Raw genomic sequence first — 17,798 nt, 5'->3', positions numbered from 1 at the left:
AGGATAGAAATTCTCTAAATTAAAAATTATATATTCATTCATATCCGTCCCGTCTGCTTCTCAATGGGGTAAGCAGAAATAATAAAACGACAAATGTCAGAGCATTAAAATAGACCTCTATCGCCTCCTCTACATTCATCCATCTATTTCTACACGCACCTCAGTTACGGGTATTTTTAATATGGCCCTTCTTCAGTACGTCGCTTATTTGGTTATCTAAGACGATCTGTATCGACATGTCTATCTATTCATTCATACTTGTTAAATTTCTTTCGTATATCTTATTTTATCTGTTCTCTCTTCCTTTTTGATCGGTCGATATTACATTATTTTGTGGTAGACACACTTTTTAATCACACTAACGATTCAAATATTATGAAATGATAAAAAAAATTTGAGTCTTCCATATTAACATAAGTAATATGTAATCTAAAATGTAATACATATATATTTATCTAGCTCATGTCCGCAACTTTGTCTGCGTAGTATTTGTTATTCCTGTTTATTATGTATCGATGTATGTATCTACTTATTATGTCTAAAAATATTTGACCAAAATTAACAAATGACGTATCTTAAATGTTGAATGGGGATGTAAGGCCCATCATTCAAAATTTTATTAAAATTGGTCTAACAGTTTCGGTGATTAGCCCGAAAAAACAGAAACAAAACATTTTAAAAAAATCTGAATTTGTTTTATTTCACCTCTAACATACCCCTGACTCGGTTTTCAGCGTTTTTTTTTTTCTACGTACAGACATTCGATCTCTACAAATTTATGTATAGATGGAAGCCCAATTGTTTGGTGCTCACCGCAGGATATAAGCGGTTTTCAGCTGTGGGTAAAGACTTGTATATACCTATGCCTTATACTTGTATATACAGATACCTATGCCCCTTTTTTACTTTTTCTATCAGTAATTGTTTCTGTTAATGGCGAAGACGGTAAACATGATCTTTAGGTATTTTTATAAGTAAAAAAAAAATAAATAAATAAAAGCATCGAGTTACAACAAACAATTTTATTTCAGTCTTTTAAAATATAATATTGGATATTTAATGATTTTATAAAATACTTACAAGAAAAAAATTTTGGGATATCTTCTTGTGGTTTTACTTTTGCTTTTATAGTAGGACCAAAAGAGATTTAGGTTATGTAGATAATTTATTTATATCCAAAAAGGAAAAAAGTATATATTTAATGCAAATTTGTGTTCCATTGGGATGAATACAAAAATATGGTGAGGGTTGTTGCTTTAGTTTTCACTTCAATTGTTCATTTTCAAACCATTTTATAGCAAACAAATCGATTTTCACTACATAATATTATAAAATACAACTAATTCAAATGTTAAATCTTCTAATAGTATTTATATTTTATGTGACAGAATTTAGCATTAATGTGAAAAATCCATCTAAAATTCTAATAGTAATAGTAGTATTAATGAACTGTATAGTAGAATAAATATAAAATAGATTTTTATTATTTCATAAAATATACTTTAAGTTTTAAAATGGGTATACATAACTAAAAAAGTTTGAGAACCACTGCTGTAGTATATTTTTGTGTATTATATATACAATATTACTTTTAATATGTTGTTATATATATTTATGCTGAAGATGACAGGGATTTAAATTCATTTGTTATAAAATTTTGCTTTGGTTTATTCATTTACTACCTTATAATTGATTACTAGCTGCGTCCTGCAAGTTTACTTGCACGAATTAAGATTATAAATGTTCTATATGTTAATTCAGAATATTGTCTATTTGCATTATATTATCAAAATACATATACTTTAGTTTAGATCTTTACAACCCTTCACATTTATAATATTAGGAGTTGACTGTAGTACAATAACTATAATATTTGTCTGTAGGTAAATACTATTAATAATAAAAATTATGATATGACGATTGTGGATAGTATTTTAAAAATATAATTTTGGTTATAATTTTAGATAGAAACCAAGAAACTTCAATACATTTGTATTAAATAGAAAAAAAAAATAGTCATTTTGTACACTTTATTTAAAATAAGTGTACAAATAATATAAAAATACAATCCATAATGACCTTTTAACTACCTCAGTTGAAGTTTTTTTTTTATACAACTTAGAATGGCAAACAAGCTGACGGTCCACCTGATGGAAAGTGGTAACCGTCGCCTATAGACATGAGCAGTACCATGGACATAACAGAGTATACTGTTTCGCCCATGATACCCCCCATGCATTGCCATTCCTGAGGACTCAGGTGTTATTCCTCTGTACCCAGTAAATTCATGCCATATCCCACCCTTCAAACCGAAACACAGCCATGCAACCACAACCTTCAACAGATATCCTGTATTTTTTTTTTGTTCATTCAGCTGCCTAATATATTAAAAAATACAGGAAATAAGTTAGAATATAGAATTTTTAAATGACTTGCAAAAAACAAAGTATTTTAAAAGTGGTAGAGGGTCATGATAATTGTTACAAAACCAGGCAGTCAAAAAGTTAAGCATAACTAGAATCATAAATCTTGATTTATAAGTATAAATATTTATATATATAATTGAATCACTTCTATTTTTATTCAATTGCTATTTTCGATTAGAGAAAAACAATACAGTGCACTATTAAATATACTTTCCTTAACAATTATTTGAACACTTGGATACATAATATCTATAATGTTTAGAATCACTTTGCGATAATAGTTTTTGATCATTAGACTGACTCCATTCATCAGAACCATCACAGCAGTCACATATACCATCATTAACTTTGCTCGATGGTATTTTATGGAGTGACACAGGTTTCCCATGATACTGAGCGTCACAATAAAAAGTACCATTCACACATGCATTGGTGCTTGGTTCATCTGTAGCATCCAAACAATCACAGTAATCATCGTTTAGACGCTCATACGGGATTCGCTGTTCTGAATTCAAACATTTAAATTCGTTCGCATCAGGCCGGTATTGTGGCATTAATAGGTAATACACTCCACGAATTATTCCATTATCATTTATAAATTTGTCTGCTTCTGAGCGTAAATGTAAACCATCTAGGCCTACGTGATTTATAATCGGTATTAATTTATTTCCAGTCATAGTTTCGGAGGTTATTGTCAGAAAGAAATACAGTTGATATAAAATGAAACATACGACCATAAAAAGTGTGAGAATGATAATATTTTTCTTCTTTTTTAAACCCATTGTTAAACTACTTTATATTTCATTATTTAATTGTTCTTTTATGGATTAAAATAATTATTTAATAAAGTTGCTAATATTCAATTAAAAATAAAAAAAATACAATAATACAAGTAAATAAGGATTGCAATATACTATTATTGAAATTTTCAAACTATTGACATTTGAGGAAGTGTCAATTCTCCATTGGTCAATATTGTCAGTTTGACTGTTAAATAGACTAGAGTAGATAGAATGTAACCCAATTTTCGCCTAACAATCAATAAATGTTACTACAATATGGCTTCGTAAATGATCAACAGCTCATTTAATAGACTCATTTAATCGACTATAGAACTTCTTTACTTTATTGATGACTTTGACATATAATAAAAATTATACGAATATGACAGTTGATGATATTTTCTTTTGCTTACCAAAATTTACATATTGAATTTGAAACTAAAAATGTTTTTTTTTTTTTCCATATAAAATAACCATTTAATAAAGAATAAACTTTATTCATTATGAGTTTTTTGACTGTGGATCGCCAAACAACTATGAATATGGAAAAATCTGATGATAATTCAGACAGCAAAGATGACTTGGAGGTAAATCTAGCGTTATATTTTCGATTAATTTGTTTGTGTTTATATTTCCGTAACCCGTGAAGGATCTGGAGTGAAGAAAGACAATATAATCTATTCCCTAGAACAAAATTCAACTCATTTGACATTGATGTTGTCTAAAGATTTCAATGTAGTTCACATTTTATCTTTGATGTTTATTTTATATGTACTAGCTATTTACTGTGGCTTCGTCCATGTGAAACCTATAGTCTCCTGTTTCCAGGAATATTAATTAAAATTCTATTATTTAGATTTTAGTTATTTGTGATTATTCAGATTGTCAATAACAAGTAATTTTTAAGCTTTTATAAAAAAGTTTTGTCATTGGGTACCTTTAGTTTTTATAATTTTTCTAGTGACTTTCAAAAAGGAGCAGTTTTTAAATTCAATTGTGTTTGTTTCATAACTCATATATCTGACTCATGTATATTATGGCCTCGTAACTCTAGATGGAAAGGAATTGTTAGTAATGGAGCTGCTGCCCCATTGCCCCATTACTAGCAATACACCTTATCAGGTTATCTGCATGGTTCCTCCTGGAATCCATTGCATTTAAAGTAAAATAACTGCTTTTTTATAAAAAAATATTATATTATGTACTTTTGTACAAAAGTCTATTACTTGGGTACCTCTGTCCTATTCGTGTTTCAACCGTAAAGCAGTTGTGTTTGCATAGCTGTGTTTCGGTTTGAAGTTTATGATATGGTGTGAATTTACTGGATACGGAGGAATAACACCTGAGTCCTCAGGAATGGCAATGCATGGGGGGTATCATGGGCGAAATAGTATACTCTGTTATGTCCATGGTACTGCTCATGTCTATAGGCGACGGTTACCACTTTCCATCAGGTGGGCCATCAGCTTGTTTGCCATTCTAAGTTGTATAAAAAAAAAATCCTAGAAAGATAATAATGCTATTGCACATAAGAGATAACCATATGTGTAATGACACAAGTTGCTTTTCTTGAGTTAATAAATGTAAAAAAAAATAAAGCAAAAAAAAATATCTAATACAATAATTAGTTCTGTTAATTGAGTCTCTACTGTAGTGCACTCCAAATTTAAATATACTATTAGGACTTAACATGATTAAAAATTTTCCCAGTTAAATAATACCTACATACCTGTTTCTTTATTGCCAACATTGTGACATGGATTGCACCACTGTTGTGACCACAATGTTTCCAAATAGTGTAAATAAATTAAGTTTAAATTAGTTTAAATAAATATTAACAATGTAAAAATTTTAAATGAACGAATTTACTTCATTTTTATAATTCTTATTTGTGCAGGTGGATAATTCAAAGAGTGTTCTGCTTAAAATAGCTACCCTCTATGCCGAGCAGTTGATGAGTGACCTGACACTTCAAGTGGCTGGTGTCGAATATCCAGCTCATAGGCTCATACTGTGCGCCAGTAGTGAAGTGTTCCAGGTTAGCATGGATCATTCTTTTTAATTTTTTTTTTAAGACACATGATTTTGTAATAAGTTTATGTGACATGGAATGGTATACAAGTGTAGGTGCCCCATGTAGTTGAAAACTGAAAATCAGCGCTGAACAAACATCAGTCCAGTAAAAGCTGAATTTGTACCTATTGCCAGGCATATGGATACTGTACAATGTATTTATTAATTAATATATGTACATTATAATTTTTGTATGTTTGGCTATAAATTTATTATTATTAAAAAAAAAGTCCACCTGGAATGTGTATGATTATCAACTGTATTATTATTGCCAGAAGTCTTACAATCTTCCATATTAGCCATCAATCTCCGACTGCCACCTTGTACACTCACCTTTTACGGCATGTTTCACCTCTAAACAAGGCACCTTTAGGCAAATTATTAGATTGCTGCTTAAAGCCTAATGTCAAAGATTGGGGGGAAAGGGATTGTTAGCAATGGAGTTTGATAGCCCCATTACTAGCAATATGCCTTATTAGGTCGACCTCCACGTGGTTCTCCCTGGAAACCATCGTGAACAATTCTTGTTGAATTCATCACAATGGGCTAACTGACCTGCTTCATCCTCACCTATCATCCTTCACTGGTGCCCCGCCAGTGTATACCGATAGCGCGAGTGGGGTTACCATTCCATTATTATCCATTAAATAAAAAAAAAATGTCAAAGATTCACCACTCAAAATACGAAAAAGTTATTTTCAACTTAGTTGCCATATTTATTACCCTTTTAGTAGAGGAAAACTTTAATTCACATTGCATAGAAATAATGTATGGTAGGAATATTGCTAAATAAATGTCAAATATTTTTATTATGTTATTCTTTAAAAATTATTTAATTATAAATGTTTTAATTTTCCTTATGCATTTTATTAAAATAAATATCTTAATATTTTTTGATAGTAAATTCTTATTTTTACAGTTTATTTTAACAGTTCATATGATTTATTATATATAGTTTTGCATTCTGATTTTATATTTACATTTTTTTGTATCAAAAAACTACTTTCTAAATAAATTTAATTCTATTTTTCTGTTAATACTTGCATTTTTTTTTATTTTATGAGATACTGTACAATGACTGGGTCCAAATTTAAACTTTTCTTTGCTGACCTTTACTTCACTTTTGGTTTTTAATAAAAATTGCCTTTTTTTATTAAAGGTGATGTTGATGAATCGCGAATGGAGCGAATGGCGGGAAAGTCGCATCATTCTCCAAGAGACACCGACTGCAGCATCTGTCTTCCCACATTTCTTGAAGTACGATCACAAATAATATTATTTAAATAATTAAATATAAAGCTGTTGCTGTAAGCATAAAAATTAACACGAAAAGAAAATTATATCATTATTACAGACTAGTTGGACTAACTACATTTGAAAGGAAAAAATTATTAAAATCGGTTCAGTAGTTTAGTTTTTAAATTAAAACAACTGGTTTTGCCATGATTTTAAGTCAGTTGTTTTCTTGTGCAACACAATCTTAATTATATTATACAAAATTATTTATATAACATTTTTTTTTACAGTTTTTTTTAAGAAATATATATTGTCTTATAATATTATTAAATTCACAGGTACTTTTATACTGGCCAAATACGTATATCGCATCAGACTGTGCTTCCAGTGCTCTCGTTGGCTGATAAATATAATGTTAAGGTATATATCGCAATATTCAACCATACATATTATTTGTATTATATTTTTTTTATATATAATTTAGAATGGCCAACAAGCTGACGGCCCACCTGATAGAAAGTGGTAACCGTCGCCTATAGACATGAGCAGTACCATGAACATAACAGAGTATACTGTTTCGCCCATGATACCCCCCATGCGTTGCCATTACTGAGGACTCAGGTGTTACTCCTCTGTACTCTGTAAAGTATTGTTCTTCAAAAACAGTAACCACTTATGATCAGGCAAAAGATTCTTCTATTAACAGAATTTTTAATTTCGCTATATTATTACTTTATAGAACATCATTATTTATTTATTTATTTTACAACTTTATTGCACCATTTATAAAATAATAAATACTGAGAAGTGATACAAAAGGTGGCCTTACCGCTAAGCAATCTCTTCCAGAAAAAGTACATAATTAATATAATTATGTACTATTATTTAAAATACTTGTACACAAAACTTCATCTGGAGTTAGATGATGAACGAATGATGATGATCACGTGTGAAAATCTTATTAATATAGTAAAATTGTAACTAGACAGTGTCGTGTTATAATTTCATATTATTATTGTTTTTTATTTATTTATACAACTTAGAATGACAAACAAGCTGACGGCCCACCTGATGGAAAGTGGTAACCGTCGCCTATAGACATGAGCAGTACCATGGACATAACAGAGTGTAGTGTTTCGCCCATGATACCGCCCCCATGCATTGCCATTCTTGAGGACTCAGGTGTTATTCTTCTGTACCCAGTAAATTCACGCCATATCCTTCCTATCCCTTCAAACCGAAACACAGCTATGCAAACACAACTGCTTCACGGTAGAAACACGAATGGGTCAGAGGTACCCAAGCAATCGACTTTTGTACGAAGTCTCCCTCTGGTAAATTTTAATGGTATTTTAATGTCGTATCAAATATTTAAGAAAAAAATAATATGATGGATTTTAATAAAATGTTTAAATATTTTAAAACAATATCAACAAGATTCGTCTGTATTTTTGTTCTCACATCACTCAAAAACTACTGTACCTAATTGGACTCTGTTTTCACAATTGTGTCCCTGAAGGGTTAACTTAAAATCTTGTTTATGCATTATCTTAATTTGTTTTACTATTTCTGAAATCCACACGCAGGAATTAATGCGTTAAAAGCTAGTTAAATAATAAAGATATTTTAATAAAGACAGAGGGTCAGAATAAGTTTTTTTTTTTTTAATAAAACTTATAATTGATGTTTTATTTTTGTGACTAGGACCTAGTCTCCCTGTGCCTGGGCTATATGTCTCAACACATAGCGCAAGCCGCCAAGCGCGGCCAGCTGATAGCGTGGATGCAGTACACGATGGCTTGTGGACATAACGAGGTAGCCAAGGTTGGTAAATAATGAAATAATACAAGAAAATACATGGTCTGAAACTGTAATTTCTTACGAAGTACTAAGGGACTTTTTTTAACGGATGATGGTGGATAGACAGGCTATGCTAATGGTATACAATGGTGGGACGCCAGTGGTAGTATTTTTTTTACAATAATAATAACTTTATTGCATAACCATGATTGTAACAAACTCAGCACTGGAAATGACAGTAAAAGTAGGTATAAATTCATTACACATTTGGATCAGTTTAAACATCTGTGTCTGAACTAGGTTATAAAACCTGTATCTCAGAAAAGAAAACAAGTTAATCACTGATTATTGGTTATGACACATCGTGGCGAATTTATTAAAAAAAAATTACGGTTTCAGGGGAAATTCATCATTATTATCATAATAGCCTTTAACTATCTACTGTTTAACATAGGTCTCCCCTTGGGGGTGCTTTGTTAATAGTTGCCACGCTTGACAGGCGGATTGGCAACCATATGTTAGGCTTTGGTGACGTTTTAAGAGGGATGCTGCTGCCCATCCCTCTGCCATTAGATGAGGTATATCGTTAACAATGAAATTGCTAGACCCTATTATTAACAATCCCCTCTCCCAATTGTACATCTGTTTGTTGCGCAGGCATGCCAGAACTTCGTAAAGTGGAACCTGGAGTGGGTGTGGTCGGACAGTGAGCTGGGTGAGCTTGAGGGGGAGACGCTGGTGCATCTGCTCCAGCAGAGCGACCTGGTGCTTCACAACGAGATGAGCCTCTATGAGTTAGTCCAATAGCGATTCTTTATTTTTTATATCACGGGAAGAGTTACACATTGTACATAGTTGTTTAAACCAAAAGGCTTGGCCAACATATTGGGAGGAGATTAAATAACTATCTCCCCCCCTACCTATTGAGAGTAATCTGAACTGAGCAGGGTTTTTAATCCAATCCAGCAATTGGTTTCAATCTAGAAGAATTGACAAAATACTTCAAAGTGCCTATTTTTATATCACTTTGATTTGGGAACTATATGAAGGAAGTGTATGCTTGTTTGCCACTCGTGTAGATAAATAAAAAGATGACCCATTGTGACGAGTTATCTAGGAATTGACCACAATGGTTTTTCAAGAAGAGCTGCAAGGACATAGTTTACATAAAGTATAATACTAGTAATGTGGCCGCTAGTCCCCATTCTACCCCCATTGATAAAATTGTAAACTTTTATGTAACTTAAAACACAAGTTAGGACCACAAAATCTGTGTAGACCACTATGGTTGTACATAAAGTGTATGTTTTGTTTGTATTGTACTGGCAGAATGTGGAATGAGAGTTGATGTTAACATGGAATGTCTTCCAGATTCGTGGTGCGATGGTTGAACAAGCAACGCGAGCGGCTGAACAGCAGCGAGCTCAGTGCTTCCGAGAAGAAGCTGCACTGGGAATCTCTGGTCCCGGCGGTCTTCTCACATGTGCGGTCAGTATTCGCTAGAATAGCTGTATGGTGTTGTACATGTTTGTTATTAGCAATTTACCATCGAGTCCGCAATCAAAATTTTCAACCTTTTTTATGAATAAATTACATTTATCTAAATTGGAGTCTTAGTATTACAACACAAAGAGTCTATATGTATGTTCTTTTGGTCCTTGGAGCCGGATTTCTCAACTTTGAGGACTTTGTCCCTTACATTCTTCATATATATATTAAGTTCTAAATAACAAGGAAACAATAAAGAATCTAGTGATGATTTTTTGTTAACAATAGTATATTAAATAAAATAAGAAATTGTGTTTGTAGACATAAATTTAAACTTTTACAAAAATGTCCTCTAATAAACCTATTTTAGTGCAGTGTATTGTCTTTTTCATTTGCGCTAATTTAACCACTTTAAAGAAAGTGACAAAACAATCTTCAAACGACGAACTAATCGTAGCCTATGGTATCTTACTGCTAGTCAAAGACTTCCCCCAACTGTTTCTATCTTGCACGATTGCTGGTCAAACCGTATCAGTATTTATGGAAACAAAACAATCTTATACTAGTATAATTAAAATAAGTTTATTTGTAATTTTTATGAGTAAGAGAGACAACATTTAGTATGTGAAAAAAAGGGATCTATTTAGAAGAAAAATTACTTGAAATGGCTTGTGTGTAATAGTTTGTCTTGTCACAGGTTCCCAATGATGTGTCCGAAGCAATTGGCCAAGTTGTTGCTGTGCCCCCTCACGCAGGAGCACAAGGACTTCTTCATGGAACGCATGGCCATAGCCATGAGTTATCAGTCAGGTGATTTTATTTCTTATTTATTTATATAATAAGGTTCATCTACAACTTTTACATTTTATATGCTACTTATGGCCGTAGCTAGAGGGGTACATTGAGGGGCAATGCCCTACTTTAAAAGGCCCAATGCCCTACCCTAAAATGAAAGGCCCTCGCCTGCAACTTTTTGCGTTTTATATGCTACTTATGGCCATAGCTAGAGGTGGGCATTGAGGAGCAATGCCCTACTTTAAAAGGCCCAATGCCCTACCCTAAAATGAAAGGCCCTCGCCTACAACTTTTTGCATTTTATATGCCACTTATGGCCATAGCTAGAGGGGGGCATTGAGGGGCAATGCCCTACCTTAAAATAGGCCTCAAGAAATTTGGCAGATTCGCTTTTTCGAAGTCAATTATGGCATCTGCCTTACCAAAAAGTTCTTTTGTCGGAGCTTAAACTTGGGTCTAGTTACTAGCTAGCTATAGTATTTAATAAGTTGTATCTCTTGTTAATTGGATCCGAAATTGATGTCAATCAGACCACAGAGGCTCTAGACAAGTTGCGAGCGACTTCGTCGATAGAATCGGCATCGCTAGCGAGTCCGTGGGATAGAATGAGATAGCACTAGTAATATTATTATATATTTATTATAAAGCACTATAGCAATATTAGTTAGGATTATCAATTCAATATTCGTATTTAAATCCACAGGGCAGTACGAGCGCGTGTATGAGGTACAGCAGACAGAGGCGGGTCGCGAGTTGTTCACGCCGCGCCTGTACACCGAGGACACGTGGGGCTCGGTGCTGGCCGTCGACAACTTCCACTCGCTGCCCTGCTACCACACCAGGACCTTCATATTCTCCACGCGGCCCGCCATAGCGGACGTGGCGCCCCACGACAAGCTGCTCGAGTGGACCGTCGACCTCTACCCCAAGGGCGTGTGGTTCAGAAAGAGCTTGCTCATCGTCTGGGCGGGCACTTATGATGTGAGTGCTGTTTATTTATTTACTAGCGACCCGCCCCGGCTTCATACGGCTTATGGACTTCTGCAAGGTAACATCTAGTCCAGTAAAATATTGGAAAAAGTACTTTGCGATAATTCGATCTGATGGAATTTTAACCAACATCTTTTTGCTGTTGGTAATGACTTGGGTTCTATTGCGTTTATAATATAATATAATAGTTTTTCTTACATATCTTCCATGTACAGACAGCGACCAGTTACCATTTTATTTGATGTATTAATTGATTGATATATTATTGTAGGCTGTACACTGATTTCTTTCATCATCGCCAGGTGCCGGAAGTAGTGCTGCGGACGGTGCGCATCTCTATCACGTGCCAGAACTGCCCCGAGTCGCTGCTGGACGAGTACGGCGACAGCGACCACCTCGACGCCGACGTCAGGGTCAAGGTATTACTTAATTATTATTATTTATTCATTATGTACATATATGTGTACATGGCGGACTTAATGTTAAAAGAATTCTATACCAGTCAATCATAGGGAAGTGTCAGAATACTCGAATGTGGTATTAGTAATTATTGATATACATACATACTAAAATTTACATATATATATATATATATAGATAATAAATATTTTTACATATATAAGATATACTATATCTATTATACACGAAGTTTTTTTTATACAACTTAGAATGGCAAACAATCTGACGGCCCACCTGATGGAAAGTGGTAACTGTCGCCTATAGACGTGAGCAGTACCATGGACATAATAGAGTATATTGTTTCGCCTATGATATCCCCCTCGTGCGTTGCCATTTCTGAGGACTCGGTTGTTATTTCTCTGTGCCCTGTAAATTCACTGCCATATCTCACTCTTCAAACCGAAACACAGCCACGCAAACAGAACTGCTTCACGGTAGAAACACGAATGGGACAGAGGTACCCAAGTAAACAACTTTTATACAAAGTCTCCCTCTGATATAATAATGAGAATACTTGGTATGATTTTAATGTTAATTTATTTATTTATTTAATAAGGTTCACCTACTACTTCTACATTTTACATGCCACTTAAGCAATGACACAAAAAATAATTTTGCCTAATGTAAAAGTCTTTTACATGCGAACACCACATGCACTATTATAATTGATGATTTTATTTCTTGAACTTAAAATTAATTTTACAGGTTCAAAAGTGAAAATTTATTTTTTATATTACAGATCGGTATACTAGTGTGGGGTGTGCAGAAAGGCGTCGAACACGTGTCGTCGGTCGTGGAGAGAGTTCACCGCTTTTCATCACAGAATAGGTAAGTGTAGCCAATATTTACTCTGTTTAGATCAGCCTTTTCCAAATTGGGCGATAATGCCCCCTTGTGGGCGTTGCAGGCCTAAAGTGGGGTGGTAAGAAACCCAGAAAAAGTTTAAGTAGATGAATAAATGGCGGCGCTAAAATGTAATTTATTCTCAAAGTGGGCAGTAGACGAAATAAGTTTGGGAACCCCTGGTTTAGATCAATATATATATATATATATATATATATATATATATATATATATATAACAACCGTGAACTGTCCATAACTGTATATAGGCATGTCTCTATTTCTATATATCTGACTCTAAATTATGCTCCTGTGGGTTATTTATATTTTAGTATTTAAGTACAGTTAGGCTTTTGATGTTTTAAGCTCATGTTGCCCGCCTCTCGATCAGTAAGTTCCTTTAGTCGCCTCTTACGACACCCACAGGAAAGGATGGGCTGGCCCATTCTATTATAACCCCGCCAGCGCTATCGGTATACACTGGCGGGATCACCAGTGAGAGATGATAGGTGAGAATGAAAAAGCAGGTCAATTAGCCCATCGTGATGAATTCACTTGAAATTCAGCACGATGGTTTTCAGGGAGGACTGGTAGTCTACATAACTAACAATACCATAATAATATTAGGTTTTTTTTTTTGTGTAGGAGAACTTTTTATCAAGTAAATTTTTTAATATTTAGAAGAAAGAAAAATTAAAAATAATAAAAAGAACCTACTATTTTCAAAGTTTGATTTGTTTAGTAAAGAACGTGTAGCGTTTAGCGGTTCGATTATTAAATTTAAAGATCATTTCCACTGTTTTCGACCGAAGCGTTTGTAAGTTGCGACAGATGGCGCTATTGTACAAAACGCTAATCACATTCCAGGGTGCTGAACATCGATGGCGCGTTAGACTTCGACGAGCTGAATACGCCCCTGTACAGCCCCGCGCCGGCCGCCGACGCGGGGCCGGCCGCAGGGCCCGCGCCCGACCGTGACCGTTCTCCCACCCCGCGTCCGCACAAAGGACCTGGGTACGTTACTGTTAAGCTAGATTCACATTAAGCCATATTAATCTTTATTAATATTAGTAATGTGATACACTTTCAAATTTAACGGTTTAATCAACCATTATGAAATACTAGCGGCCCGTCCCGGCTTCGCACAGGTGGACATTTTTACAACATTTTAAAAAGTGATTATTGTGACATAACTATAATAGTTGGACATGTAGTATCGGAAAGTTATTGATATTTTCTTCAATATTGTAGAACATACTTTTGTTCTATCACCAATAGTTTCCGCAGCGCACGCGATCAAAGATATAACATTTTTTTTAACACCTCGAGTTACGTTACAAAAGTTTTAATAAGAATCCCTAATCTTTTCTAGCAATAAATATAACCTATGTTACTCAGGGTGAATGTAGCTTTCTAACGGTGAAAGAATTTTTAAAATCGGAAATGTAGTTTTTGAGTTTATTCATTACAAACATACATACACACATAAATACAAATCTTTCCTCTTTATAATATTAATTTAGATGGTATGCATATCATATCCATTTATCACAACACTAACGAATACTGACATTGAAAACAAAATAAAAATAACATACAATACAGTCGAGGGATTCCCCGTATAATGTAAACGAAAAGTATTGCCATCTTGAAAGATTTCCATTCTCTTGTTTTTTATTTAAATACAAAAATAAACAATGTACGTGACGCGTTGTTCGAAGTCCCCTTCCGCGTCTGAAACGCATTGCGACGTTTTACAACCCCCCCCCCCCCCCCCGATCACCCCCAAATTGTGTCGCGTATTACTTGAACGTCCCTCAAAGCACTACTTGAAATTTTTATCCCACTATAACTATTATTTGTTAATTTACAGGCGATGCCCGAAGTGCACTGACACCTGCGACTATCCTGAACCTAAGCACCTGTTAGGTACAAATCGGGACCAGTTACGGGTGAGTAGTATTTTATAATTTAATTTCATATTCATACTAAATCGCTTTTTTATGCAACTTAGAATGGCAAACAAGCTGACGGCCCACCTGATGGAAAGTGCTAACTGTCGCCTATAGACATGAGCAGTACCATAGACATAACAGAGTATACTGTTTCGCCCATGATACCTCCCATGTGTTGCCATTCCTGAGGACTCGTGTTATTCCTCTGTACCCAGTAATTTTACGCCATATCCCACCCTTCAAACCAAAACACAGCAATGCAAACACATTAACTGCCCACCTGATGGGAAGTGCTAACTGTCGCCTATAGACGTGAACAGCACCAAGGTCATTACAGAGTACGTACATATTATGCCCGTGGTACTCCTCATGTGTTGCCATTCTTGAGCAAACAGTATGTAGTACTAAGATAGTAAGCGACCTTGAAATTTCACAGCATTTTCCTTCAAACCAAAACAGCCGTGTAATCCTGTTGTTAATATTAAAGATTTTATTATTACTTAGTAATATAATATATTTACGTTTTTTGAGGGTAGTTGTTCAGTTTCATAAATAGATTTTCTTTTGTCACCTAAAAATCAATGTTCCATTTGTAATTTATTATAGTTTTATTTATTTAACTCTTTATTGCGCCAAAAAACATAAAAATAAACAATGGCATATAAACAATTCAAGTGAAATACAGTAGCATGGAGTACAGGTTAACATATACATATAAAGGTACAAAAGGCGGTCTTATCGCTAAGGCGATCTCTTACAGACAACCTTTTATTATTATTTTTCATATATTTTAAATACTTATTTTCAAAATTCCAAATTGTATTTTTTACAATTTCAGATACAAGTAGTAATAATGCCACTAACGGATTACTGCCACGTGGGTGTGACGGACTCTCTGCACGGATGACCACGTGCCATCCCGTTCGCACTCACAAGCGACGAGCCCGCGTAAAGTGAGACAGCACGCCCCAATGTGCCTCATATTGATGTATGCCAAAATGTTCATGAACAAGTAATAAAGGTGATTCGATAGGTTGGTTTCGATTTTACGAAAGAGCTAGATAATTGTCGTAGGTACAATGACAGTTGATTTCGCGGCAAAAAACTTCAACAAAACCATAGACATACTTGTGCAATAAAATTGTGGCATCTCATCGATCAGTTGCCTTATTTATTTTATAAAAAAAAAAGAAACAGTTCTTATTTTGAAATTTACCGCATCTATCATCTACCAGTTGCAATACTGTTTTGTGATATAAATTGAAAATAAGAAGAAGAATTGAGAAATGAGGTATTATTAAGAAAATTATTAAAAAAAAATATTATGGATTTTTTTTGTTAACTATTGTTTTAAATAGAATAGTAAATTAATATTTTTGTCTTTTGATATAGTCTTTGGTCTTTGTGTTATGTTATTATTGATTTATGTATTAATTAACATATTTTGTTTAAGAATAAACAGCCTATGAGTGGCGCCATCTGTGCTGAATGTTCAGCGGTATGACCATACAAGCCTTGCTTCCATAATCTCGGCTTCTACTAAAGTACATGTCATACACACATTTTGTGTTTCTAATATGTATTTTTATAAAAATATTTTGGCATCCATATATGCGATCATGTTTTATACATGTTTCATATGTATAAAACTTATTATAAATACTACAAATATTTTACATGTACTTCTAATATGCATTATATGTTTGATAGATTATGAGTAAGATGTTACACAGTTAAAAACATTCATACCAGAGTGTGATTTTGTACAAAAGTCGATTGCTTGGGTACCTCTGTGCCATTCGTGTTTCTACCGTGAAGCAGTTGTGTTTGCATGGCTGTCTTTCGGTTTGAAAGGTGGGATATGGCGTCAATTTACTGGGTACAGAGGAACAACACCTGAGTCCTCAGGAATGGCAACGCATGGGGGGTATCATGGGTGACACAGTATACTCTGTTATGTCCATGGTACTGCTCATGTCTATAGGCGACGGTTACCACTTTCCATCAGGTGGGCCGTCAGCTTGTTTGCCATTCTACGTTGTATAAAAAAAAATCATGCCAATGTATGGCAACATTTGAATTTATATATAATTTTCTTCTATAACTTTTAAATATTTATACCTACACAAGATCATAAAAATCGATTAAAAGGTTCCTATAACCAGACTGCTAACTTGTTATTTGGGTCATTGAAACCGAATCTGCAATCTTTTACGTTCTATTATTTCGACGTACATTGTTAAGTCCTCTAATCTTAAAAAAAAATAGTAACAGTGATGTAATCAAAATATATTAATTTTCAAGCTAAACAATTTTTATTTCGTTTCCTATTTAAGAGCTGCGCTCTTGTCGGTGGAGCTCTTGCCACTCACTACGATTTTAAGCGAGTCTCTTTACCTCTTGATACGACACGACACCAACTGCTTCCTTGATCTGCCTGATGTAACTATGGCTTGGTCTCCCCATTCCCCTCCTTCCTTCTATCTTACCATTTATTATAATAACTTCGTCGTAGGTTTACCAGAGGGAGACTTTGTACAAAAGTCGATTGCTGGGGTACCTCTGTCCCATTCGTGTTCCTACCGTGAAGCAGTTGAGTTTCGGTTTGAAGGATGGGATATGGCGTCAATTTACTGGGTACAGAGGAATAACACCTGAGTCCTCAGGAATGGCAACGCATGGGGGTATCATGGGCGAAACAGTATACTCTGTTATGTGCATGGTACTGCTCATGTCTATAGGCGACAGTTACCACTTTCCATCAGATGGGCCGTCAGCTTGTTTGCCATTCTAAGTTGTAAAAAAAAAGTTATCAAGTGTCCTAACATTTTTTCCCTTCTGACATCAATAGTTTTTATAATTTGTGTCTTTATATTAAATAGTTTGTCCCTAAGTAGGACCTCCTCATTACTAATCTGATCTTTCCAGATAATTTTCTTCATCCTTCTTTAG

General features: G+C 34.2%; 2 protein-coding genes across 2 annotated transcripts; one reads left to right on the top strand and one right to left on the bottom strand.

Annotated features, from left to right (window-relative positions):
* Nucleotides 1–1,002: 1,002 nt before the first annotated feature.
* On the bottom strand, nucleotides 1,003–3,422 carry LOC128202313 (uncharacterized). The gene has a single exon (XM_052902175.1). The coding sequence runs from the start codon at nucleotides 3,206–3,208 to the stop codon at nucleotides 2,642–2,644; it is 567 nt and encodes a 188-aa protein (XP_052758135.1). The 5' UTR covers nucleotides 3,209–3,422; the 3' UTR covers nucleotides 1,003–2,641.
* Nucleotides 3,423–3,573: 151 nt separating this feature from the next.
* Nucleotides 3,574–17,012, top strand: LOC113510004 (BTB/POZ domain-containing protein 17). The gene is made up of 14 exons (XM_052902174.1): nucleotides 3,574–3,795; nucleotides 5,106–5,246; nucleotides 6,441–6,538; nucleotides 6,856–6,937; nucleotides 8,222–8,341; nucleotides 8,975–9,111; nucleotides 9,689–9,805; nucleotides 10,503–10,615; nucleotides 11,304–11,581; nucleotides 11,893–12,009; nucleotides 12,789–12,877; nucleotides 13,759–13,905; nucleotides 14,765–14,843; nucleotides 15,685–17,012. The coding sequence occupies exons 1-14, from the start codon at nucleotides 3,712–3,714 to the stop codon at nucleotides 15,751–15,753; spliced, it is 1,671 nt and encodes a 556-aa protein (XP_052758134.1). The 5' UTR covers nucleotides 3,574–3,711; the 3' UTR covers nucleotides 15,754–17,012.
* Nucleotides 17,013–17,798: the final 786 nt, after the last annotated feature.

Source organism: Galleria mellonella, unplaced genomic scaffold (genome assembly GCF_026898425.1).
Source record: "Galleria mellonella isolate WM207_F2 unplaced genomic scaffold, CSIRO_AGI_GalMel_v1 utg874, whole genome shotgun sequence".
Lineage (NCBI taxonomy): Eukaryota > Metazoa > Arthropoda > Insecta > Lepidoptera > Pyralidae > Galleria > Galleria mellonella.
Note: the sequence above shows the minus strand (reverse complement) of the source record. Positions and strands in the feature narration are given on the sequence as shown.

What these genes read in the sequence shown, in the direction of transcription:
- LOC128202313 (XM_052902175.1), bottom strand. Translation starts at nt 3,208, where the DNA reads ATGGGTTTAAAAAAGAAGAAAAATATTATCATTCTCACACTTTTTATG.
- LOC113510004 (XM_052902174.1), top strand. Translation starts at nt 3,712, where the DNA reads ATGAGTTTTTTGACTGTGGATCGCCAAACAACTATGAATATGGAAAAA. An exon ending in CCAGTAGTGAAGTGTTCCAG is followed by an intron (nt 5,247 to 6,440) that starts GTTAGCATGGAT and finishes TTTTTATTAAAG; the next exon opens with GTGATGTTGATGAATCGCGA. An exon ending in ACGCCGACGTCAGGGTCAAG is followed by an intron (nt 12,010 to 12,788) that starts GTATTACTTAAT and finishes TTTATATTACAG; the next exon opens with ATCGGTATACTAGTGTGGGG.